Source organism: Pipistrellus hanaki, assembly GCF_964339955.1.
Source record: "Pipistrellus hanaki genome assembly, chromosome: 12".
NCBI lineage: Eukaryota > Metazoa > Chordata > Mammalia > Chiroptera > Vespertilionidae > Pipistrellus > Pipistrellus hanaki.
This window is the reverse complement of record NC_140514.1, coordinates 31,786,225-31,813,837: the sequence shown is the minus strand read 5'-3', so window position 1 is coordinate 31,813,837 and position 27,613 is coordinate 31,786,225. Positions and strand designations below refer to the sequence as shown.

General features: G+C 38.4%; 1 protein-coding gene across 8 annotated transcripts; it reads left to right on the top strand.

Moving 5' to 3' along the window:
- Positions 1-261: 261 nt before the first annotated feature.
- On the top strand, positions 262-23,231 carry FAM161A (FAM161 centrosomal protein A). Of its 8 annotated transcripts, none has more exons than XM_084901091.1 (8): positions 318-366; positions 837-888; positions 7,161-7,396; positions 9,297-10,460; positions 10,817-10,984; positions 12,870-12,969; positions 21,155-21,309; positions 21,766-23,231. In XM_084901091.1, the coding sequence occupies exons 3-8, from the start codon at positions 7,203-7,205 to the stop codon at positions 21,899-21,901; spliced, it is 1,917 nt and encodes a 638-aa protein (XP_084757217.1). In that variant the 5' UTR covers positions 318-366; positions 837-888; positions 7,161-7,202; the 3' UTR covers positions 21,902-23,231. The 8 variants fall into 8 exon arrangements, with proteins under 8 accessions (XP_084757215.1, XP_084757214.1, XP_084757212.1 ...); XM_084901087.1 differs by having other exon boundaries at positions 360-510; XM_084901089.1 differs by lacking the exon at positions 837-888 and having other exon boundaries at positions 262-366.
- The last annotated feature ends 4,382 nt before the right edge of the window (positions 23,232-27,613 follow it).

Below are 27,613 nucleotides of genomic sequence, written 5' to 3'. Positions count from 1 at the left end.
TTTTTTTTTCTTCTTTCCGCAAAAAGAATGGTTTCATTAGTATAATGTGAGATGTCTGAGATTGGGTGGTGAGGCGTGAAGCTGGGGAAGAGATACCTTGTTCCCCCCAGGCTCAGTACTACTGACTGCCAGAATACAAGAAGCGCCCACTTTGGGTATCCCGCAGCGTTCAAGGATTCGAGTGCCTTTTGGCCCCTTACGGCCCCTGTAGCGTCCCTAGTTACCGTGCCCCTAGTAACCGCCCGCCACAGGCAGGGAGCCCCGCCTGCGTCGCCACCCGGGCCGGCGCGGGCGCTCAGGCCTCGGCGGCGGGTGATGGCCGCCTCGCCGCGCGCGGAGCTGGCGGCCTCCGGTGTCCCAGCCCCGGTAAATCCCAGCTCCCCAGCGCGGGCCGCCCGGGACGCGGACCCCTTAGAGGACCTGGCGGCCGCGGTGAGGGCCTTGGAGGACGAAGAGGAGGAGGAGGAACAGGAGGATGCTAACAAGGCAGTGCGCCGGGCGCGGGCGTTGGTAATGTGGGGGCGGGAGGGGGTGCTGGCTGGCTGGCGGCTGGCCCGCGTCCCCGCTGGGCTGAGCGACAGGCTGGCCAACGCTGCCCCCTGTCCAGATCGTCGGTAATACTGACCCGCCACCTTCTCTGTGTTCCCATAGAAAACAATCAAACCCAGGCGTTAAAAAAAGTCATTTTCACCAAAGCGATTGTTGTAAGAATTTCTTGGAGAGAAATTTTACTTTATTTAGTCTAGAGAGTGCAGGAACAGAACCTTACTCTTTATGCTCCAGTATGTCAGAAGTAGATATTCTCTCTCCCCCCCCCCCCTTTTTTTTTTTTTTAGCTTGGGGAAGACTGATTTACCTACCCCACAGAGGATAACCCCTAAGATTCAAGTGAATCAACTGTGCTCTCAGATGTGTGTTTTATTGTCATCTTAAGGTCTTGGTTATTAGTGCATCTTAGCACGATACATGAGAAGCGATGTTTAAAACCATCGAGTTCAGTGGCTAGATCAGTTATAGTTAAGCATCCAGAGAAACAAATTACTGAGGACCCATTATTTCCTAAAGGGCACTTTTCAGTGTTACATGTGTCCTGAACACCTGTCCACCAGGTAGAGGGCCGAGTCTGCCATCTGCTCTATTCCTTTAAAAGTTAGAAACCTTGACTCCGCAGATATAAACCTCCTTATCTCCCTTTAAAGAGTCTTAATACCATTTTTTCCAACCCTCTCAGATACAAAAAGAAAAAACATTGTGGCCTAGGGCTAATAAAAATCACTGAATATTTTGGAATTGTAATCCCTTTAATCTACACTAAAACTGTTAATGAGAAAATCTGTAGCAACACCTTTTATGGTCATAGCAACCACAAAGCCATATTTAAGTTAGTTAACATTTAAGCTGATGCCTCATAGATGAAAGAGTAACCATTTGAAGAGTGGGTGTGGGAAAACATTCCAGGCAGAGGGAACAAGCATATGCAGAGGTCCTAAGATAGGAAAATGAAGAGCTTTGGGTGATTAAGGATCTGAAAGAAAGCCAGCAAGACTGGAAAAGAGAGGGGAGGAATGAGTGAGGGGAGGAGATGAACTTGGAGAGGTAAGCAGGGCCTAAACATTCAGGGCCATGAGGACCTAGGTAAGGAGTTGAGGGTTTATTATAGGTGACGTTGGGAGGTCCTTGAAGACATTGACAAGATCTGACATGTTCCTATTTACATCTTTTTAAAAAATGACTCTGATGACTCTGGACAACTTCTGACAAAGCAGAAGGAAGGGCCCAGTTAGGAGGCTGTGCAGTAATTCAGAAGCCATTGGTGATGGCTGGACCTAGAGTCTAGGGGAGATGGCAAGAAGTAGACAGATTTCTCTAGAATGGATAGAAATTACTGTTAAAGAATGAAAGTGAAGACCAAGGAAGAGGAAGAAATAAAGAATGCTTACTCTCAGGTTTCTGGTTTGAGCAGCTGCACGGAAGATAGTGCCATTCACTGAACTGGGGACAACTTGGGGAGGAATGGATGTAGAGGCTGGGTGGTTTTCAGTGTGTGTGTGTGTGTGTGTTTCATTCTTGATACTATTACAGATCCTCCTCCCCCATTTCTCCCTCTTTGCCCCTCTCCAAGGTTTTAGTGTTGAACATGGTAACTTGAGATATCTGTGAAACTACCAAGTAGAAATATGTAGGAAGCAGTTGAGCCTGTGAAACTGTTGTTCTGTAGGGTCTGAGCTGGAGATATCTATCTGGGAGTTTTCAGCACTTTTGAAACAATGGGAATGGATAAAGTCGCTTAGGGAGAGTGCAGAAAAAGAAGGGGCCTTGTATAGAACTCCTTTTTATTATTATTTCAGAGAGAAAGGGAGAGAGGCACAGAAACAATGATGAGAGAATCACTGATTGGCTGCCCCCTGCGTGCCCCCTACCAGGGACCGAGCCCACAACCTGAGCATGTGCTCTGACCGGGAATCGAACCGTGACTTCCTGGTTCACAGGTTGACATTCAACCACGAGCCGGGCTAGAACTTTAAAAACCTCATTTAACAGGTAGATAAAAAGGAGACAAAAGAGATTAAGGACCAGCTACAGTGGTAGGATCACCACAAGTGTGTGGAAGTCCCCGTTTATTGGTTTTAGTGATGAGGGAAAGTGTCAAATATTGGTAGCTGAAACTGGTTTGGCTTAGTAGATAGAGCATCGGCCTGTGGACTGAAAGGTCCCAGGTTCGATTCCAGTCAAGGGCATGTACCTTGGTTGTGGGCATATCCCAGTAGGGGGTGTGCAAGAGGCAGCTGGCCGATGTTTCTCTCTCATCGACGTTTCTAGCTCTCTATCTCTCTCCCTTCCTCTCTGTTAAAAAAAAAAATCAATAAAATATATTTTTTAAAAACCTCAATAAAAATATATTTTTAAAAAAATATTGCTAAAGAGAAGGGACATTTTATCCTGGAGAAGGAGGAAAAGAGAAAAGTGGCACAAACTCGGGCAGTTTTATAGATGGGAAGATGAAGGAACTTTCCTCTGACAGTTTCTGGTTTCTTAAAGAAATAAAAGCTTTCAGGAGTGGGGGTGGGAGCAGATAGAAGAGCAAGGGAAAGGTAAGCAGTATTGCTAGGGGAGTGTGAGAGGCAGGTGCCAGACAGATCAAGTAGTCAACAGAGATTGCTCAGTTTTTAATTTAGTATTAGTACTCACAAAGCACGTTTTAAAGTAATATTTTAATTAGATAATACACGAGGACATTCTCCTTTTTAAAATTTCAAATGTTACAAATAAGGCTTAGGCCCTTTTACTCTCTCCTCCCAAAGAAAGTCTGGGTCCCTCCTCCCTACCCATTGGTAGCCACTGTTTTGAAACTGATATATGTGTATTCTTCTGGGCTTTTCCCTGCTTCCTGTCTCCTTGAAGCATTTGGTGGCATTTTATGTATACAAATTGTTCTGAAACTTGCTTTTTACTCTTCTCATTTATTTTGTGGTTCACCCAGGTTACTATGAGATCTGCCTCATTCCTTACAAATACTTTCAATGAAAAAAAAAAAAAGTTTAATAAAAATTCCAGAATTGCAGATGATACTAGTTAGACTATACTACAAATAATTATGAGTGCTGGTCACTAATGGAGCACATGTGCATGTGTTGGGAGGAGCATCATCTAAATGGGTCAAGCCAACCTGGGGAAGATTATCCTCTAATCTAGTGGCTGCACGCACAACGTTCACAAAAAGCCGAACAATTAAAGGGAAAGGTGCTATTTTAGGCTCTTGGAAAATAAGGTCCTGGGCCTAGGTCCATGGTGGGCAAACGAGCCACATGAGACTCTTTCGCCCCTTGAGTGTGGCTTTTCCACAAAATACCATGGCCTGGGCGAGTCTATTTGGAAGAAGTGGTGTTAGAAGTTTAAGTTTAAAAAATTTGGCTCTCAAAAGAAATTTCAATCGTTGTACTGTTGATATTTGGCTCTGTTGACTAATGAGTTTGCCGACCACTGGTCTAGAGGAAAAGCACTTATGCAGTTGTTTGAGTTGCAGTCTAACCTAGTTGCTTTTTTAAAAAATTGAAAACTGTTTATTAGAGAGAATGACTGACAGACAAATTATGGTTACTCAGACTTAGGCATTTGGCAGATATTGTCTTAAAAATGAATTAAGGCCTAGCTGATTTGGCTCAGTGGATAGTGCTTTAGCCTGTAGACTGAAGGGTCCGGGTTCAATTTCTGCCAAGGGCATGTATCTCAGTTGCCAGCTCCTTCCCAGGCCAGCCCCTGGTCAGGGCTTGTACATGAGGCAACCAATTGATGTGTTTTTCTCTCATCCATATTTCTGTTTTTCCCTCCCTTTTCCACTCTCTCTAAAAAATCAATGAAGAAATTTCCTTTTGGAGTTACTTTACAAACTCAAACCAAACAAAAGCTCTCTTCATTTGAATACCCTTATCACTTGATATTTGTATTTCTAATGACCACTTTCTACTTCATATTAGTTCTCCTCTCACTGCTTATTTAAATGTTGGTGTTGCCAACATTTCCATCCTCGGGTTTTTGTCTTACTGCCTACACTCTCCTCAGGCAGCCTCCTTCGTATGCAAGGCTGCACCTGCCTGCCACTTCTGTGATATTGGTGGCTCCCAGATCTTCATCTCCACCCCTGCCTCCTTATCAAGTCTCCAAATAAACTTACCCACCTGTTTCCTGGACATTCACCTGCCCTACTACCCCTTAAACTCAGTGTGTCTTGAGAGAGAGATTAGGTTTCTTTTCCTAAAACACTCTCCTCCTCAGTATTCCCTTTATTGATTGTTGCCCACAACACAGGCCATTACTACTGAGTTGCTGATTCAGCCTTCTAAATCTACCAAGGCAGCTGCCGTGGCGCTGCTTTCTTAATTCTGCCCTTAATATCTCTAACTTGGGCCTTTGCATTACCTCATTAACTGCTGCTAATCTTTCTTTCTTCATTTTCACTCTTGGCTACCAGAGAATCCTTCTGAGCACTGCTGATCAGGGCACTCCTCTGCTCACATCCTTCAAGGCCCCTGGTGCCTGGTTGAAGCTCTTGACTTGCCTTGTTTCACCTTGTTCCCCACCCTCCCCCGTGCTCCATCCCGCTCTCACTAGCCCCCAGACTGTTTACCTCTCTTTGAGCATACCATGCCTGTCCCTTCCTCGTGTGGCTAAAAATCCCTTCCTATGGGGTGTCTTTGCAGCCTAACACTTGGGATTTGGATTTAAATCCCAGCTCTACTACTTACTGGTGTGTGGTTGCAGGCAGGTCACCTAAATCCTTTGAGCCTCAGTTTCCATATCAAGAACAGAGTAGCTGCCATTTACATCATCTTGCAGTAACGGATGATTAATGTTCTGGCACTGTGCCTCGGACTTCTTTGTTTCTCACTGCTTCCCTAATCTGACAAGCTTTGTTCTCATCTAACATTGTCTCTGTCTGGTGCACCCTTTAACTTCTGCCTCTTCTTTCCCCCATGGTTGAATTAGGTATTACTTCTCTGAGCTCTTATGGTAACTGATATTGTGACATAGATGGGAGCAGCTCACAGGCAGGAATCAGGAGTTCTGTCTTCTTCAAGATCTGCTGCCCATTATTCATTTATACACTCACTGAAGCTTCTCGAAGGTGAAGTGTTTATTTGATTTGTATCTTTAAGCAGCTAGAGAATGCTGGGGGTGTCATTTAGAATTTAATGAATGAGGAAGTTAACAAAGACTCATTTCCCAAGAAGGTAATGGTGAAGAGCTCATATAGAAACAGGAGAAGATATCAGAAAATTCTCTTGAGTTGTATGACAATAAAGCAGTTCTTTGAGTCATAGATTTGTTGGTAAATTTCTGCACACCAGCTCTTCTAACAAACATTTGTTTTCCTACATTCATTTTTCTCTAAGTTAGCCCAAGTAGTACAATACTGGTCTCCTGTACACTGTTTAAAAACTCATATTTATAACTTTTATATACGAGTGACTCTTCTGCATTTTCCCATTGGGAGAAGCTACTCAGATTTATTTCCTAGTGTCTTATCAGATTGGGTCTGTAATTTTAGGCAAATATTCTTTTTTCATTCTGAGTATATTTCAGGCAATAGACTAAATTTAAGACCATGGTCAGCAGCCTTTTATGCTTAGTATCATAAATAACTATTTCTCAACTGAGAAAATATTCAATTTCTATATTTATGGAGAAAGTGGAGTTTTACCTCTATAAATGCTTCAATTAAAAGAACTATGAGATGTATATGAAAAGAGTTAGGGGAGCCCTAGTTGGTTTGGCTCAGTGAATAGAGCATTGGTCTGCGAACTGAAGGGTCCCAGGTTCGATTCCGGTCAAGGTTATGTGCCTGAGTTGTGGGCTTGATCCCCAGTAGGGGGCGTGCAGGATCAGTGATTCTCTCATTATTGATGTTTCTATCTCTCTCTCCCTCTCCCATCCTCTCTGAAATCAATAAAAAAAAATATTAAAAAAAAAAAAGAGGGGAAAGATCTATCAAACTCTTCCAAGCATGACCTATATATATAGAATAACTACAGTCTGTGTAGTTACAATGCTATACTGTACTATTCTTGTTCTCTTTCACTCCCAAAGTCTGTCACTCAGGATAGCTACTGCTCTTTGTTGGCCCCAGGAGCGGCAGTTCTGAAACTACCTCCCACCCGCACTTCCTATGAGGTCTCCCCTGCAAACCCAGCAGGGCTTCTTCCTGAGTTTTGATGAGCCAATGAGAACTCTCTTCCCTCCACTCTCCTGCCCTCCTTTGCCCATTTCCCTCTCTCCTCCACTGGCGCACCATTGTGGCCCATACTGTAGGAGCCAAGCCCCGGGTGTTGGGCTGGAGATGCTTGGTTTGCAGTAAGAGGAACTTGGTTCTTCATCTCAGCTATCACAACTCCAAAGGAGGGTCTTTATGAAGGATAGTTTGGTTCTATCCTATTATTTTGTATGTGTTAGTACATGATCTGGGAATCTAACCATCCTTTATAAAAAAAGATAAAATAGTATTTATTTTCTGGCAACTTGGTCTTGCTCTCTTGTTCTTAATAATATTTTGTGAGTGGGAAATGTACATCGCTCACAGGTAAGAAGCAGCATTGGGAATTAGTGTCAAATTTATTTGTTTTTCAATTCCAAATACCATGTAACAGGCTTTTTCCTCCCAGCAGACTGACTTTAACATCATTTCCGGGGTGAATAACCTAACGTGTATGAACTATGAGGCCCTTCTGGACTTTTCTGATATTTACCACTCTAATGAAGAATATTTCAGGAAGCTAGAAGAGCTGAAGACTGCCCACATGGAAACTATGGCAAAGTTAGAGAAAATGTACCAGCATAAATTAAATTTAAAGAAAGTGCAGCCAGTGATCATCAGGGATGAAGCTTCTAGTGTCTCCTCCATGTAAGTTGGTACATACTGTTATTTGTGGACTGTAAAATAAAAAGTATACTTAAAAGTGCAGAATAAGCCCTGGCTGGTGTGGCTCTGTTGGTTGGGTATCGTCCCATGTACTGAAGAGTTGCTGGTTTGATTCCCAGTCAGGGCACATGCCCAGGTTTCGAGCTCAATCCCCTGACGGGGCGTGTAAGAGACAGCTGATTGATGTTGCCCTCTCACATTAATATTTCTCTCTCTCTAAAAATCAATTTTAAAATCTTAAAAGAAGAAAGTACAGAACAAAATTATTTCAGAATATTTTCTCTCAAATATCCTTTTGTACTTTTAATTATATATGGAGGTGGAATTTTATTCAAAATGTTGATGGCTTATCAACCTGCCAGGTGGCTTCTTGCTTTGAAGGTCATTTGGTGGCCATTTGGTCTTTTCTTTCTGACCTGTCTTTCATACAACTGTAGACAGGTATCAGAATATTTAGTCTGGACCATTTTTAGATGATGAATATTAAAAAATTAAAAGACTTTTATAATATGTGGATTAACATGAGCTTATTAAAGATACAGTACAAATTATTTAGAACTAAAACATAAATCTGATTAAGTTTTCAAAATAGTCTTTAATTTCAAGACCCATTTCTGTGATAAACTGGCTTATTTTGAAATTTGAGGCAAGTCCCTTTGCTCATCCAGTGGGTCAGCACTAATTGCATATCTCCTGTGTGCCAGACCTTGCTTGGATACTAGGAAGTCAAAATTGAGATGCCCTCAAGGATCTCAAAGACTAGCTGAGAATGAAAAATTGCAATATAACATTATAGAGACAGGAAAAAGTTGATTGCTGACACTCTGACAGTGTCAGTGGAGGGACACAGATAAGAATTTTCTATTGAAGTCATATCTGGGTTCAGTCTTAAGGGGTGTGTGTAGCTGCAGCAAATGTAGGAAGCAAGGAGTGGCCTTCTAGGCAGCCAAAACCATGTGTGCAAAGACATGGCGGCCTGAGGAATGGTGTGTATGAGGAACTTCATGTGATTGGATGTGACTTAGAATGGTGATGGGGATAGGGAGAAGTGAAACTGGGAAGCTAGGCAGGGGCTAATATTAAAGGACTCTGTAATCTGTATTTGACTTCATAACAATGACAGATTATGGAAAAGTTTCAAGAAGGAGAGTGACATGATCAGATGTATATTTTAAAATGGTGTCTATGGAGCATTGACCTGTGGACTAAAGAGTCCTGGGTTCAATTCTGGTTAAGGGCACATATGCCCAGGTTGTGGGCTCAGCCTCCAGTGGGGGGCATGCAGGAGGCAGCAGAGCAATGATTCTCATTGTGGGTGTTTCTATCTCTCTCTTCTTCTCCCTTTTCTGAAATAAATAAAAATATATTTAAAAAAATAAAACAGTGTTTATGGAAAACATGTGGAGAATTCAATTTAGAGGTTAGACACAAGAAGTCTCACTGTCTCATATTCCTCCCTTATAAAATAAGGGAGTCAGATTAGATAATTTACAGGCATTTTCCTGCTCTGTTCTAAATAAAAATGTTAATTTTTACAAGCAGTATCCAGCTTTTATCTTCTAATTGATGATACCTTTGTAAAAAAAAAAAAAAAAAAAAAAAAAAAGTACATATTTTATTGATTTCAGAGAGGGAAGGAGAGAGAGATAGAAACATCAATGATGAGAAAGAATCATGGATCAGCTGCTGCCTGCATACCATCCCTATTGGGGATCAAGCCCACAACCTGTGACGTCCTGGTTCATAGATCCGATGCTCAACCACTGAGCCACACCAGTTGGGTTAATTGATTATACCTTGATCTAAGAAAATATATAATTCATAATTTTTCTATTTGGTCAAATACAACTGAAAGTGTAACCTGATTATTCTTCTCCTTTAGGTGTGTATCAGAAAAGAACTATCGCCCTATCTCGTTAATCACATCACTTTCAGAACCTGACTTAGGTCATTCTTCCTCCTTGATTGTGTCTTCCTCTGAAGATGAGCTGCCCAACTTAGAAAAAGACCATCCTGAGAAGAGCAGAATGATGACCTATGCTAAGGAGCTCATCAACAACATGTGGACCAACTTTTCTGTTAAAGATTACATTCATTGTGAAGATGCTGACTTGCCAGCAGTTAAAAAAACAAGGAAGAAATCAAAAGAATGGGTGCCAAAGATTACAATACCTGAGCCTTTTCAAATGATGATTAGAGAAGAGAAGAAAAAAGAAGAGAACATGAAATATAAACCAGATATTGAAATGGCAGACAAACTGCTCAAAAAGCAAGAAGATTCGGAGTGTAAGAAAAAATTCCGAGCCAACCCGGTTCCAGAATTTGTCTTTCTCCCCCTTTATCATGAAAGAGTCAAGCAAAATGAAGAACGGAGGAGGACTATGAAGGAGAAAAACAAAGAAGCGCTCTTGGCCTCACTAAAGCCCTTTAAGTTTATTGCAAGGGAGGAACAAAAGCGAGCCATCCGGGAAAAGCAGCTGAGAGACTTTATTAAGGCTAAAAAGAAAACAAATCGATTCAAAGCCAGACCTATACCTCGATCTACTTATGGTTCAACGACCAATAACAGGTTCATAGAAGAAGAGCTCTTTAGAAACTTTAAGAAACAGCTGAGAGCCCAAGAACCCTCACCGAATTCATCCCCTCCGCCTTACAGTCCACCTCACAGAAGCTTTGCTGCCAGGAAGCCCAAGGATCCCGGACACGCTGAAAGGGTGAAGTGTAAATGCAAGTCTAGGTGCCAGAGTGCTGATTGTGGAGAACCTCCTGAGCGATATCAGAAGCACCTCTCAGAACAGAAAAGTCCAAAAATCCTATTAGCTTTCAAACCATCTGATCCTCATGCAGCCTCACACGCATCTACTAAAAGAGAGAAGAATTCGGCAGATAATAAAGCAGATGAAGAAAATTTGAAAGAAACACATTGGGCTTATCAGTTTTTAAGGCACAAGTCGCCAGTAAGAAGTCCAAATGCAAAACGTGCGCCTTATAACTGCAAACCTCCAATGCCCACAGTATCTTCCAGAGGGAGAGAACAAGCCACCAGGTAAATAACTAGGATGCTGCATTAACTGACCTATGATTGCTAAAATAGTGTACTTGGCACTATTAATTTTATGTTGGTGAATTTGAAAGTATGAAGAAATTACTATATCTGGTAATATATTTTACTATACAATATAGAACATTTTGCAAAAATGTGTGCTAAGAAATATAATTTCTATTTTATGAATCGTTGGGAATAGAAAAGGTTAGAGTTGGCCTATTGATTTCCAAGTTCACAAGTCAGATCCTTCTCCAAAGGTTGCTTTTTTTCAGACTTTGAATTATCCTGTGTGAAATCTTTGCTAACAACATTTTCATTGGCTTAAAGTGAATTAAGCCTTAGTTTGTTGCCCTCAGGAGATCACTTGAGGAAAAGAAAATGTTGGAAGAAGAGAGAACTCGGATTCTAACTAAGCAGAAACAAAGAATGAAAGAATTGCAGAAACTCCTGACAACCCGGACTAAGGCTTATGACTCGCATCAAAGTTTAGCTCAAATGTCTAAATCCAGAATAAAATCTCTCAGGTATCATGAAAGAATCCTGAACCTCTAGACCATTGGTTTTCAAACTTTAAAAAAAATCAATAGTTACCAATATATGAACAAATTAAGAATAATATTAGTGTTTTAGTTTCTGGATTCAAATTATTATCAGTTACTTATACTCAATACACACACACACACACACACACACACACACACACACACAAACACACACTCACATTCTCTCACTCACCTCATGGTGAGAACCAACATATAAATGTATATACACCTGATGGTGAGGACCATGAAGCTATGTTACTGAACAGAAATGTTTTATATTGTGGCTATAGTTAATATCTTATATTGGCATTTTAAATCTTTTTCTTTATATTATTTTTGATTGCACAATATAATATTGAGAAAAATCTTGAGGCACACATATAAAGCTTTTTCAACAGCTTGTCATGTAATCTTAGAATATTCTTCAATTAACAGATATGTAAAAGATATTTGTTCTAAGATTTACATGAAATCTGATATCACAGGTTAACACTGGTGTTAAGTAACATCAATTATGTGAAAGTGTCGATTAACAGGTGTGTTAATGTTTAGTGATATGGGTTCCATTTTGTCACAGTTTTAATATAAATAAATAAATAACATTCATAGAACCCCTTTACTGAACACTGGAATTCTGCAGAATAAAGTTTGAAAATCAATGTTCCAGAGTAACATTTTAATGTTATACATAAACATTAAAATGTTCATATTTAAGTAGGAAAATAACTCCCCCAAAGCTGGGTAAGTAATGTGATTTATTAATTTTTAATCTGATCTATAATACTCCCCAATATCTATATTTCCTGTTAATTAGAGACCTGGTACAATCCAGGACCACACCCTGGCCGGGGAAGAACCTCAGGCTCCAGGGCATGCCCAGCCCATCTCCCCCAGTCCTGATCTGCAGGATTCCAGCAGCAAGCTCACCTATGGGTTGAAGCATCTGCCCCCTGGTGGTCAGTGCATGTCATAGCGACTGGTTGAAGGGTCAAACTAATGGTCAGATACTTAGTATAATTAGGCTTTTATTATATAGGATTCCTTATAATGTCTGTCAGTGTCAGACATTATAAGGAATATAGCTCCTTATATCAATTCATTGGTAGAAGGAGCTTAATTTGATGAACTTGAGCAAAATAATTCCTTGGAAATATTCATTCATCCTTAGAAAGTAAACTGGATTTTTAATAATACCAACTTGTATATAATTAAACATAGTTATCATTTTACAGTATAATTATTTTCTCTAATCCATGAAATCTTATTATCTTGATAGTATATTTAACATAGAGAAATAGCATAGTTTAATTCATTATTGGATCTTGCCCAAATAGTAAGTACACTTACTGTGAATTTATGTATTTTGGTTCCTATTCTTCTATATATTATAATCCCATATGCCCCATTTCTCCTCGTCTCATTAATTATCTTTGCTACCAACCTATAGCAGATCTCATTTAAGGGAATAAAGAACAACAAGTTCTTATTTTCAGAAAAAAATTCTTAAAGAGAACATTTTGGACCAATTTTTTTTTTTTTTTATACACTTACATATGAAATAAGAAGACATTCATTCATTCATCTTTCCAGGCCAGTTTGAAGCCCTATAAAACATGTCTTGAAGATTTCAGAACCTTCAGAGTACAAAGACTGCTCCCAGGATATAAAAATGTGTGCTATCAGAACCTAGAATTTTTATTCTGTGTTCCAGTTCTGTTATTTGCAAAATTGACCAGTCTAGAAAAGGAATGGTGGTCAACTGTAAATTGTGTTGTAATTTAATTTCTAATTTGCCATCTAAGCTAAAATGTTATATATACAAGTTCTTATTTCTTTTTAAAATTCTACTCCTTTTGTTTGATTTTAGAAAGAGTGAAAAGGAAAGGATGAGAGAATACCAACGAGAACTAGAAGAAATAGAAGAAAAATTAAAACACAGGCCACTACTATTTCAAAGAGTTGCTCAGGTTGTGTTTGTTGGAATTTAAGAGCTACTGTCAGTTGCGTGTTTTTTGTTTTTGTTTTTTTAAACATATACAGCTCGTAACTAACAGTCCATTTTTCTTACATGCTATATAATGTATTAAGACATATGTTTCTGTGACAGCTTCAAGCCAGTGAAGTAAGTAATTTTGCCAAAATCTAAGATTGAATCTTGTTGATGAGGCACGTAAGCTTAATAAAGAACATACTACTAATCTAATTATTTCCAAAAGAATAGTTCCACAACACGTTTTTAATAGTTGGTCTTTTTTTCATACCAGCTTGGCCAAATATTAAGTTAAGGCTTCATGATATGATTTGGAGGTCATTGAAGAATTAAAAAATGAAACAAAATGGCTAATTGAATCAGATTTATTTCTGCCAGTGGGCTTGTTTTTGTTTCTTTTTGAGATATAATACAGCACTGGATAAGGTTAAGGTGTGCGACATAATGACTTGACGTGCATAAATTAAAAATGATTCCACAGTAAGTTTAATTAACATCCATCACCTCATATACTTACCGCCAGTTGTTTTTCCTTGTGATGAGAACTTTCAGGATTCATTCTCAGCTACTTTCAAATATCTCATACATAATTACCATGTTTTATATTACATTCCCGGTACGTGCGTATCTTATAACTGGAAATTTGTACCTTTTGACCACCTTCATCCAATTCCTCCTGTTTGTTTGTTTTTAAATTTTAGATTCCACATATAAATGAGATTGTACAATATTTGTCTTTCTGTCTGACTTAACTTAGTATAACGCCTTCAAAGTCCACTGCAAATGGCAGGATTTCCTTCTTTTTATGGATGTATTGTATTCTATTGTGTATATGTACCATGTTTTCTTTATCCATTCACCTTCCAATGGACTCTTAGGTTGTTTCCTTTCTTGGCTATTATAAATGATGCTGCAATGAATGTGGGGAGCAGATATCTCTTTGAGGTAGTGGTTTTGTTTTCTTTAGATTGCTGGGTCATATAGTTCCAGAAGTCAGATTGCTGGATCATATAGTTCTATTTTTAATTTTTTGAGAAACCTCTATACTATTTACCTAGTGACTGTATTTATATACATTCCTACCAATAGTGCACAGAGTTTCCCTTTTCTTCACATTCTCATCAGCATTTATCTCTTATCTTTAAAAAAATATATATTTTATTGATTTTTACAGAGAGGAAGGGAGAGGGATAGAGAGCTAGAAACATCAGTGAGAGAGAAACATTGTTCAGCTGCCTCCTGCACACCCCAACTGGGGATGTGCCCGCAACCAAGGTACATGTCCTTGACCAGAATCAAACCTAGGACCCTTCAGTCCACAGGCCGACTCTATCCACTGAGCCAAACCCATTAGGACTCTTATCTTTTCAATAGCCATTTTAACCAGGGGGAGGTATCTCATTGTGAAATATCACCTATCACCTAATGATTTGCATTTCCCTATGATTATTCATATTGAGCACCCTTTCTTTCTTTCTTTCTTTCTTTCTTTCTTTCTTTCTTTCTTTCTTTCTTTCTTTCTCTCTCTCTCTCTCTCTCTCTCTCTCTCTCTCTCTCTCTATATATATATATATATATATATATATATATATATATATATATATATATTGTTTATTGACATCAGAGAGGAAGGGAAAGGGAGGAGAGAAAGGAAAACGCTCTAAGGATGTTCAGAAATAGCATGAATAAAGATTTCAAGTTTGAAACTAGTAGTCTGGTATGGCCTGAGAGTAAAAGAGAGATAAAAACACCAATGATGAGAGAGGATCATTGATTGACTGCCTCCTGCACGCCTACTGGGATTCGAGCCCACAACCCAGCATGTGCCCTTGGCCAGAATTGAACCAGGGACCCTTCAGTCTGCAGGCTGCCACTCTATCTATTGAGCCAAAACGGCTAGGGCTTGAGCACCTTTTCATGTACCTGTTGGCCATTTGAATATCTTCTTTGGAAAAATGCCTACTCAGTTTTTTCCCAACTTTTAAATTGGATTAGTTGGGTGTTTTGTTTTGTTTTGTGTTTGCTATTGATTTTTTTTTTTTTTTTTGTGCCGAAACCTGGGAATGAATGTTTGCTATTGATTTGTATGAGTACTTTATATATATTTGAATATTAATTCCTTATCAGATATATGATTTGCAAATATTTTTCGTATTCACAGGTTGCCTTTTCATTTTGTTGATTTGCGTTTTTTTAAACGAGTCTATACTTTTCAATCTTATCTATAATTACTGAAAGGATCTTCTTTTTATCAGAAAAACTAAATTTACACTCAGTTGAACAGTCTTTCCATTAAGAGAAATTTGTCCATTTCAGATAATCTTTGCCTTAGTACTGATAAGGGAGAGGTTCCTAGGGGTGACATAGCTTCACAATAGACAATCACTGGAGGCTGCAAGTCACTGAGGACTAGGGGAATGTTTTATGGGTTAATATACATATTATAATTTCTCAAAGTTATGGGGACCTTTTACTGATTTGGATATAATTTTAAAATATATATATTTTATTGATTTTTTACAGAGAGGGAGGGAGAGGGATAGAAAGTTAGAAACATCGATGATGAGAGAGAAACATCAATCAGCTGCCTCCTGCACAACCCCTACTGGGGATGTGCCCGCAACCAAGGTACATGCCCTTGACTGGAATCGAACCTGGGACTTTTCAGTCTGCAGACCGATGCTCTATCCTTTGAGCCAAACTGGTTTTGGCTGATTTGGATATAATTTTATGTAATGCTTGTCATTTTAAGGGGTGGGTTTCTTTTGACATCTCATTTTCAACTTTAGGGGGGAAAATCATAAGCTGTTTTATATTATTTAGTGTAAAGTGATTGACTTTGGCTCAGAGCAGCTAACATGAGAGGTTTTATGTCCTCTTATCTAGTGGGTATTGAACTAGATTGCCCCCAAACTAGACCCTCCTCTTTGATTTTCTGTTTTGCTTGGACCACTATTTCGGATGACTGGGGATCACTGTTCCCCCCATTCAATTGTCACTGAGAGAACTGACCAATTTTATTCCTATATCCTTTTTGGATCTGTCTTTCTCCACTTCTTGTGAAATGCCGGGTGAAACCTCTATTTCCTATCTGAGTTAATATAATGTTTTTATTTGTTTTCCTGTCCTGCTCTTTGCAAAGCCACCCATTATATCTTTACTTTGCCATTCTCATTCCCTAGCAAAAATGTTAACCCTGGGTAGGTAGTTGTTAAGCCTTGATAATGGTGGCAGTCATGCATTCACCAAGCCATTCGTTCTCATTGCCAGTGAATGGTATCGAGAGGTCTTGTCATTGACTTCTCAATAAAATGCTACAAGCTTGTTAGTCCTATATTGCAGAGGAAGAAACTGAAGTTCAAAGAAGGCAAGTAATCATTAAAATTTGTAGTTATTAAATAATGGAACTGGGATTGGAACCCAAATCAATCTGCTTCCAAACACAACACAGCTGTCCTGCTTTCTCTCAGAAGATAAACCGCCGTATCATGGTATATAGACTCCTCTATGACCTGACCCCTGTTAACCTCTTAAGTTAATCTACCACTGTGCTCCCCCTCATGTTGAACTTTATACACTCTTTTACTCTCAGGCCATACCAGACTACTAGTTTCAAACTTGAAATCTTTATTCATGCTGTTTCTGAACATCCTTAGAGCATTTTCCTTTCTTTCCTCCTACTCTTTCAAGTCGTAGTGTAAAATCACTTATTGCATTGTTTCCTCCGCTTGGGTTGGTGCCCTTTCCTACGTTTATTACCCTTTGCATACCTTTCTCTTTGCTCCTACCATGCTGTGTGGAAATTTTAATGATCTCTCTTCCTTCCAGCTAGTTACTTTAAAAATATATTTTTGTATTGATTTCAGAGAGGAAGGGAGAGGGAGAGAAAGACAGAAATGTCAATGATAAGAGAGAATCATTGATCTGCTGCCTCCTGCATGCCAGGCATGAGTCTGGGAATGAATCTGGACCTTCTGGTTCATCGCTCAAACACTGAGCTGGTCTGTTTTTTATTTTTTTAAATATGTTTTTACTGATTTCAGAAAGAGAAAGGAGAGGGGGAGAGAGATAGAAGATAGATCAGTGATGAAAGAGAATCATTCATCTGCTGTCTCCTGCATGCCCCACACTAGGGATCAAACCTGCCTCTACCAGGAATCGAATCCAACTGTGTTCTGGTTCATGGGTCTATATTCACCCACTGAGCCACGCCAGCTGGACAACTAGTTAATTTTAAAGGGAGTGATCAAACCTTTATAATCCTGACACCTAGGACAACATCATAAACAGAAAAGATGTTAATAAACACTTGTAGAACCAAAACTGAACTGATATAATCAAATTAGCCAGATTGACCTGTCATTTTCTTTCTGGGATTAGCCCAGGCTGAGAGCATTACCCTGTTGAATTAGTGATGAGTCTCAACAGTAACAAGCACTTTTGCCCTATTGTGAATTCCCACTGTTTCTAAGCACAAGAGAAAATGTGGCAAAACAAGTGGTGAGTATGAAATTAAACTCATAAATACATTTTAAATGTTGAAAACGTAGGTTAGTTTCATAGCTGATATTTCTTCTATCACTTTTGGCCCTCACATATGCTGTTCCCTTTGCCCAAAATAACTTTCATATATACCCCTATCTTCCATGGGGGCTTGTCACAAAATGAGTACTTAGTTATTATTAAATAAATGAAAGAATTACTATATACTTAGTTATAAAAATTATTTAAAAAATAAGCATTTTTTCATTCAATCTAGGTGCTGATAGACAAACTTTCATCACTTGTTATTTTGGTTTCATGAAACACAATTTTTTTACAGGATATTTAATAGTAAAATAAACAATTGTGAAGCTATTTTAACTGTTCCTTTTATCTTTTATTTTAATTCTTTTGCATGGTGAAATGCAAGGGGGAAATGTTTTAATTAACAATTACACACTATTCACCTTGATGTAAAATATTAAAAGGTATTTCCTTATACAGAATGACTGGCAGTGCTCACCATTACTTTGGTTTTGTTCACAGAAATTAGTACTTTTTTCTTGCAATCTATTTTGCTGTGACTGTTGGTGCTAATTAACAGCTGTTATGTAATAAATTCACTCACAACTTTAAGCATTACCCATTTGTAAGTGTTAATTGTGGTCTTGCTGCTATTGAATTATCCCAACAGTCGGCCTATGATCCAGTACAGAACAAACCATGTTATCCTATTTCTTGGAAATCACAGCTTGCTAACTGAATAGATGTTAAATTGAATTCTAAAGCAGATTCAGGTGAAGGTTTATGAGCACTAACTTTGTTTCGTATTTAATCTATTTTGCTTAAATCAGAATATGCCATTCTTTTTACAAATAATATTTTATTTGTGAAAGGAAAAGAGGGATAGAAACATCATTGATGAGAGAGAATCATTGGTTGGCTGCCTCATGCACACCGCACACTGGGGATGGAGCTTGCAACCCGGAATTGAACCTGGGACCCTTCAGTCCACAGGCTGATGCTCTATCCACTGAGCCAAACAGCTAGGGCAGAACATGCCATTCTTAATGCGTTCATACTTTCCCGTGCCTTTCAGTTCCCCCAAGGCTGGCCTGTTGGCATTCAGAGCCTCTGGATGCTTGTTCACTTCCTTTTCTGGAGTGTCACTCAGATTAGGTGCATTTTACCCTGTTTCCCCGAAAATAAGACAGTGTCTTATATTAATTTTTTCTCCCAAAGTTGCGCTAGGTCTTATTTTCGGAGGATGTCTTATTTTCGGGGAAACACGGTAGCAGCAGTTAAAGTGTTTCTTTTTCAGTTTTCCAGATGTCAGAAAATGCACTGCTGATAGTTTTATCCATTGTAATCAGTGTTTACTATTTTGATTTCTCCCATGAACATTAGACTCCATGATCCCTCATTAACTGGAGTACCTGGATGGGGAAATATCTGACAATAGCTTTGCTGAAGCCAGGCTCTAGGCTTCCTTCAAAGTCCAGGAGGACCCCTACCATTTAGATAAAAGCAGCATGGTGGAGTGGAAAAGATCCAGGAAAGGGGCAAGAGACTTGGTTCTGCTGCTTGCCATTCTTGTGAACCTTAAGCAAACTGCTTAATCTCAGTGAGGGTGATGGGAACATCTTGGTTTCTTTGTTAAATTGGGGGGTGAGACTGGGTGCCACTAGAATTGGGCCATTCTGGTCACTCTGCTTTTGTTGGAGGTCCAGATGGCAATTCTTGGCCCTACCCCATATCCACTCATAGGAGCTAAAAGCAGACTAATGCCAAAGCCTTGGTGTGAACCCCAGTTATCTCGTGGCTCCCTAAAGCCAGCGGTCTCAGGAACTGTGACAACTGCTGACTTGCTTCCAGTATGAGAGGGTCATCATAATTCCCACAGATCCCAAAGCCAGGAAGTACCTTTCTGGAGATTTGAACCCAGTTCTAAATTCGTGTGTGTGTATGTGTGTGTGTGTTTTCTGTATTTATTGCTTCCTCTACAGAGTAAAGATAACAGCACTGATGATTGTATTATCTGTGATGGAGTAGAGATATGGCTTATAAAAACCAGAAATTACAGTAGGCACATAAAAAACCCTCTGAAAACTATCACATGAACTTATTTTTTTGTTTTGTTTTGTTTGTTAATCCTCACCTTTAGAGAGAGTGGAAAGGAGAGGGAGAGACAGAGAGAAACATTGATGTGAGAGAGACATATGGACCGGTTGCCTCCTATATCCGCCCCAAACAGGGCTGGGGATCAAGCATGCAACCAAGGTATGTGCTTCTGACCTTTCAGTCCTCGGGCTGATGCTCCATCCACTGAGCCAAAGTGGCTAGGCCTTATGTGAACTTATTTTCTTACTGATTTTTCCAGATATCCCTAAGCAGTCATAAAATAGGCACAGTGTATAGAATAATTCTGTATCAGAATTCAAGTGGCCACTACCCAGGTTAACAAATAGAGCACTGCCAACATCTCAGACCCAATGCGCCTCTCCTGGGTCAAACCCTCTCCCTCTCTCCTAGAGGTAACCACCATTCTAAATTTTGAGTTAGGCATTTCCTTGTTTTTCTTTGCAGTTTACCATCTATGATTTATCCCTATATATACTTTAGTTTTGCCTGTCTGCTGGGGGCCTTTTGTATATGAATCATACTTATAATATATGTGTGTGTGTATATTGTGTGTGTGTGTATATATATATATATACACACACACACAGACACATACACACACACACACACACACACACACACACACATTAGAGGCCTGATACCTGAAGATTTGTGCAAGAATGGGCCTTCCTGCCAAAACCGGTTTGGCTCAGTGGATAGAGCGTTGGCCTGCGGACTGAAAGATCCCAGGTTCGATTCCAGTTAAGGGCATGTATCTTGGTTGCAGGCACATCTCCAGTAAGGGGTGTGCAGGAGCCTGTTAATTGATGTTTCTCTCTTATCGTTGTTTCTAACTATCCCTCTCCCTTCATCTCTGTAAAAAATCAATAAAACATTTATTAAAAAAAAAAAAAAAAAAAAAAAAGGTATTGGCCTTCCTGCCCCTGGCTGTTGGCACTGCCTTTGCTCTGGCTGGAGCTGCCTTTCCACCTTCCCATACCACCCCTGAACACTTGGTGCCTGTATATGCAAATCAGCCCACCATATTTGTCAGGTTAATTTGCATGCACACTCCTGATTGGTGGGTGAGTGCCATGAAGGTATGGTCAATTTGCATCTTATTCTTTTATTAGTGTAAATATACGTGTGTGTGTGTGTGTATACTCTTGTATTTTGTTTCTTTTGCTCAATATTATGTTTGTGAAATCCATCCATGTTGTGGTGTATAACTAGAGTTCATTCATTTTAATTGCTTTATTTTATTCTTTTATATGAGTAGACTACAATTTATTTATCCATCCTACTATTGATATTTGGGTTGTTTCCAGCTTGGGGTTGTTACAAACAGTACTATTCTGAACATTTTTATACATGTCTTGTGGGGCACATGTAGAGTTTCTTTGGGTATATACCTAGGAATGGAATTGCTGGTGAGAAAGGATGTGTATTTTCAGCCAACTGTGATTACTGAGTTTAATTTTCATGGGAGCTTTTAACACATACATTTTAATGGAAAGGTAAAGTCTTTTCTCATTTAAAAAGGTTTGTCTTTCCTATAGAAAAATGCAAGAATGGCAGCAGAAAAGCATTATTCTAACACCCTAAAAGCACTAGGAATATCTGATGAGTTTGTTTCAAAGAAAGGTCAAAGTGGAAAAATATTTGAGTCCTTCAGCAATCAAGAGGTGAAAAGTTTCACTGAAGATAAAGAAAGGTAACATATATAAAATGTCTGAATGGTATACCTCTGAAAAGATTCTTACCTGCAGGAAAGTAAAAATTCTGTTCTATATTTTAAAAGGAACTTTACCTAATGAAATACATGTGAACAGTTGTAAAACATATTAATATTTTGATATTTTTGACATTCAAATATTACATGGTGATGAAATATCTTGTTTTTGAACAGAATAATTTCTGACTGGCATAAATAATGAATATAATAATACACTTTCAATTAAAGTTTAAAGAGTAAACCAAATTTTAAAATAAATTAGTTCTCAGAGGAATATTTACTTTCCAATTGGCACTTTTATAGAATTTTCTTGATAAATTGGAGCTCATACACTTGAGGAAAACTGACTTCATGATGACATACATTGCAAAGGGTTTGTTTTCCTTTAAACCAAACCATTTTTCCTTTGAAAGATTGATGCATTTTTTCCTCTAGCTTTAATGAAGAAGAAAATATAGAAGAAAGAGAGAATGGGGAAGAAAATTATTTTACTGAAACCAACAGCCAGGATTCTTGCAAGGAAAATGAAGCTGAAGAAGAAAGCGGAGAAGAGAAATCTGTTGAAGAATAAAACAGAACCAGCAGGGCCTCCTCTCTGTGCCTGGGCTGATACTTGCAGCATCCGGTGTTAGCAGCTTTGCTTATTTTGTTAGGAACATGGATGGGAAGGAGTCCTTCTGATGTGTGCAGGGCTCTTTAGCAAAGTTATCTGTAGCCAAAAAGGCAAATCCAGCTGATTAGTCATTTAGTCAGAGTAAGGCTTTGCCTATTCAGTTTTTTAAATTGCTACATGTGCTCTGTTTGCAACTTTGCTCTCACTTGTATTTTTAAAAAAGCAGTTGAGAATCACAGCTGTCACAGACTGATTAGTTATTATGTTATCATTTTTGGTAGGAAAAAAAAAAGGCTTAGCATTGAGAGCAGAGAAAAGTATTGTCCTTTGGTGATTTGTTTGGAAATTTTTTTCTGGGAAGCATGAATCAATACATATTTTAAAATTGTGCTGTTTGCCCATTTTTTTTCTCTGCAATACATCTTACAAAATGAACTCTCACAGTTGTTTTACTATTAAGTTTCTTATCTGAACCATTTTTATTTTTTATTTTTAAAATCTGGATCATTTTTTAAAGTAATAAAATATAGAAAAAAAAAAACAGGTATTTGCAAATTTACATTTATTTCTGCACTGAAAACTTATTAAATTATCTACCCTATTGTCAATTTTCTTTTTATCTCTAAGTTTTATTCTAAATTATTTTTTACATAGAAATTATTAGTTTTTATACTTATTTTTTAATCTTGTGTATTATGACAGAAATAATTATAGAATTCTGAATTATAATCTTAATAAATATCAAGTTGGTTTTAAATGAGATGAAATTGTGCATAATAACTTGTCCAAGGCAAGTCTCCAAAGTAATTCAGGCTTACCTCTTTAATATAAAACCAGAGTGTTCAATTTTTTACATATTGCAGACACCCTTTGTCTTTTTGAGAAAGATGTTAATTTGATTTTATGACTATCATTTTTCCTCTCTAAGCAAATTTTTTGTTATAAAAATTTAAACCAGTCATAAAGATGTGATAGAGTGAGACATTTTCTTTTATAAAAATAATCAACTTATAAGGAGGATTAACTAATAAAGGTATATAATAGCAGTATTTACCTCCTGGAAATTTATGCTTTAAATGAAGAAATAAGGGGATTTTTCCTAATTAAGAGCAAATGATTATTTGCTATTTCTTTTTTTATAGTTTGTGTTAAACTATTTGTCACTACCATAGATTGTAAACTTTTTGATAGTTGGCATAATTTTAAAATCCATCTTTGTATTCCTTTAATATTTTGCACAGGATTGTGCATATCATAGGTACTTAATAAAGGTTTGGATGAGTAAGTAGATGAATATGTTTCTATTTTATTTTTTATTAAATTTATTGGGGTGATATTGGTCAACATGAACATATAGATTTCAGGTATGAATATGTTTTTTAATTATAATTACTTTAAAATAAATACACATGCGATTAAAAACATTTCCCTTCCAACTTACTGAGAACCTGTGAAACACAATCCACAAATTGTAATTTTTTTTTTGTAAAAGAATATTTATTTGGTAAATCACAGAAGTAGAAAATAATTCCTAGAAGAAATAGGCTTAGGAAATTAGTTATAGAGGTAAAGGAAGGGCCCCTGGGCCCTTGGAGCTATTAAAATGGGAACAGTACCTATCCTGAGTGGCTATAGGAAGGATTAGATGTGTGGAAAAGCTCTTTGTAAACTAGGCTATTCAAATGACAGTGTCAGAGGACAGAATATTCCTAAAGAAATACTTAACATCCTGCACCTTTAGAAAAATGAGCTACAAAGTGATTTAAATATTGTTAGAAAAACATGTGATCCATTTTTTGAAGAGAGTGATTTGGTAAACACAGAGCCAAACTTAGAAGATACTGGAAATTTCAAGTCATTCTATGCGAAATCATTTTTTTAAGAAAGCCATTAAATTGACAACTGAAAGATTTCTTTAGTGTGTTGCATTTTACAGTAAGAGAAGAAAAATAAAATCTGTGTATATAACTGCCAAAAGTCAAGGAATAATATGCATGCTTATATCCAAGTCTGAAAAGATGGTAATGTAAAAAAATGGTAATGGAATTTGCCTCTGGGATGGGCAGTGGAAGACTTAGTTTTTGTTTTCCCCCCTTTCAATGTGTATGTTAAAGAAAAAAATAAATGAGGCTTTAGTCTTGTTGGAAGCTACTTTCTAGTCGTTGATTTGTAGTATCCTGATAGCAAGAAAAATACTTATATCTTTTCTTTATATTAAAAAAAAACTTATACATTTTATACAGTTTATTTGAATCAGGATGCAAACATTGCAGTTGGTTACTATGAGTCTTTTTATTTGTTATGTTATTTTTTCTTTCTTTATTGATTAAGGTATTACTAGTACATATGTGTCCTTATCCCCCTATAACTCCCACCCTTCCCCCTGCTCATGCCCTCACCCCCTGGTATCTGTGTCATTGGTTATGTCTTAAATCTCTTTTTAATACATCTTTTATTCCTTGCAATATTGTCTTTGAAGGGACCAGACTTTTGTACTGTAGAGTATCCTGCTCTGAATTTTGTTGTTTAATGTGTTTCTCTGTTCAAATGTCATGTTTTTGGCAAGAATACTTCATAGGTCATGGTGTGCATTTCCATTGGGAAGTACACAATGTCTAATGATCTGTTGTGCTATTATCCATCATTGATTATTGATTGTTACAATTACTGTGCCAATGCCTCTCCACTCATTTTCAGACTTGCCAAAGACCATGAAGTCTTAGTTGTTACAAAAAGAAAAAAAATGGGGGGGTGGGGAAATTGAATGAAGGTGGTCAAAGGTACAGACTTCTAGCTATAAGATGAACAAGTACTAGGGATGTACAACATATGACTATAGTTAATACAGCTGTATGATATATTTGAAAGTTGATAAGAGAGTATATCCTAAAAATTCTCATCACAAAGAAAAAAACTCCAAATTTTTAATAAAATGATGGGTAGTAACTAAAGTTATTGTAATAATTTCACAATATATGTAAGGTAAGTTGGCATGTGATATATCTCATTTTTAATTTAATAAATCTTTATTATTCAGATTATTACAATTGTTCCTCTTTTTTCCGCCCATAGCTCCCCTCTACCCAGTTCCCACCCCACCCTCTGCCCTTACCTTCCCAGCACTGTCCTCATCCATAGGTGTACGATTTTTGTATAGTCTCTTCCCGCACCCCCTGCGTCCCTTTCCCCCCAAGAATTGTCAGTCCACTCCCTCTCTATGCCCAATTCTATTATATTCACCAGTTTATTCTGTTCACCAGATTTTTTTGTTCACTTGATTTTTAGATTCACTTGTTAATATGTATTTGTTGTTCATGATTTTTATCTTTACTTTTTTCGTCTTCCTCTTCTTAAAGAAAACCTTTCAGCATTTTATATAATACTGGTTTGGTGGTGATGAACTACTTTAGCTTTTTCTTATCTGTGAAGCTCTTTATCTGACCTTCAATTCTGAATGATAGATTTGCTGGGTAGAGTAATCTGGGTTGTAAGTTCTTGCTACTCATCACTTTTAATATTTCTTGCCACTCCCTTCTGGCCTGCATAGTTTCTGTTGAGAAATCAGCAGACAATCATATTGTAGGTAGCTAACTGTTTTTCTCTTGCTGCTTTTAATATTCTTTCTTTGTCTTTTGATCTTGGCATTTTAATTATGATATATTTTTGTGTGGTCCTCTTTGGATTCCTTTTGTTTGGAGTTCTGTGTGCTCCTGGACTTGTAAGTCTATTTCTTTCGCCAGGTGGGGGAAGTTTTCAGTCATTATTTCTTCAAATAGGTTTTCAGTATCTTGCTCCTTCTCTTCTTCTGGCAACCCCATAATATGGATGTTTGCACATTTGAGGTTGTCCCAGAGGCTCCTTACACTGTCTTCAAATTTTTGGATTCCTTTTTCTTTTTGCTTTTTCAGTTGAGTGTTTTTTGCTTCTTTGTATTTCAAATCTTTGATTTGATTCTTGGGATCCTCTAGTCTGCTGTTGGATCTCTGTATATTATTTTTTTATTTCAGTCAGTGTATGTTTAATTTCTAGTTGGTCCTTTTTCATATAATTGAGGCTCTCACTAAATTTATCAGCCTTTTCTAGGAAATTCTTGAAAAACCTTATAACTGTGGTTTTAAATACTATATCCAGTTGTTTGTTTTCATCCATTTCTTTAATTGTGATCTGTTTCTTTGTCTCTGCATTTTTGCTGCTTCCTTGGTTGGAAGAGTAGCTTTGTGTGGTAGGTGTCCTATATGGCCGAGTGGCTCAGCCTCCCCCAGTTACCTGAGGTGGACCCTTTTGGTGCAGCCCTTTGTGGACTTTGTGCACAGCCTTGTTATAGTTAAGTATTGATTGTTGTAGGTATCACTGGAAGGAATTGACCTCCAGGCCAATTGGTTGTGAGGATCAGCTGTGTCTACACTGAGAGAACTTCTGTGCTGGAGACACCCTTATGGAAGAAGTCTTGGAAAAGCCTCTGTACTCAATTTGGATGGGGTGGAGTCTCAGGGCAGAACAGACAGCCTCAGCTTCCCATCAGCCCTGCTCTATGAAGCCCCTGGGTCTCAGTGTCCCTCTGTAATCGCTACAAGCACCTCTGAAAGCCATCCTCGAGTTTCGCCTGCTGCCAGACAGTCCAGTTTCTCCCCGAATGAGTCTGGTTTCCCAGAAACTCGCTCAGTGCAGTTGAGAGCTTCTGTCTCCCTTCTGCTTTAGAAAGCCAGCCACACACTCAGCAGTCAATCCTCTCTGCGTGTGTGCACGTGCCTCCGGACCTCTGCCTTCCACAGATCCCCTGAGTCTCAGTGTGCTTTCTCTTTTCCTGACAGTCCAGATTCCCCCCAAAATGAGTTTGGGTTCCCAGAGTCTTTTCCGGGACTAGAGTTTAGCAAAGTCGGGAGCTTCCCCCTCCTTCCCACTTTAGAAAGTCAGCCACACACTCAGCCACCCGTGCTGTCAGCCGCCCATCTTCTCCAAACACATCTCCATACCTCAGCCTTTTGCAGCTCCTCTGAGTCTCAATGTGCTTTCCTCTTTCCTTCTAGTTGTAGAATTTATACTCAGCCAGCTTTCCTAGGTTCTGGATAGTGTCCGTTTTGTATTTTAGTTGTAATTTTGATATTGATTTTTTTATAGAGAGGAAGAGAGAGGGATAGAGAGTTAGAAACATCGATGAGAGAGAATCATTGATCAGCTGCCTCTTGCACATCCCCTACTAGGGATGTGCCTGCAAACAAGGTACATGCCCTTGACCGGAATCGAACCCAGGACCCTTGAGTCCCCAGGCTGACGCTCTATCCACTGAGCCAAACCAGTTTCGGCTAGTCCCCTGCTTTTGCTGAAGGTGGCAATATATCCAACTGGAAGAAAAAACTATTTTCCAAATTACATTGACCATCCTGGTCAGAGAGAAGTAAGTAGAGTTTTCAGGGAAAGGCCTTTAGAAGGGAAACACTTGGCTGGCTTGGCCTTTTGATCTTTGCCTTTTCTGTTTCCCTTCTTCCTTTCTGAAACTTGAATGTGATGTTTAGAGCCAGAGTAGCCATCTTATAATCATGAGGAAAAGGCCAAGGGAAATCTGAAAAATGTTGGCTCCCACATCTTTAATATTAGCAACTGCCACAGAATCAATACTAGTAACTGCCAACCTCCAGACTAGGTGTTATCTTGTTGCTTTTTTAATCTTTT

Coding starts and splice junctions, on each gene's coding strand:
- FAM161A (XM_084901084.1), top strand. CDS start 316: ATGGCCGCCTCGCCGCGCGCGGAGCTGGCGGCCTCCGGTGTCCCAGCC. Junction 7,397..9,296: donor GCTTCTAGTGTCTCCTCCAT/GTAAGTTGGTAC, acceptor CTTCTCCTTTAG/GTGTGTATCAGAAAAGAACT. Junction 10,461..10,816: donor GGGAGAGAACAAGCCACCAG/GTAAATAACTAG, acceptor TGTTGCCCTCAG/GAGATCACTTGAGGAAAAGA.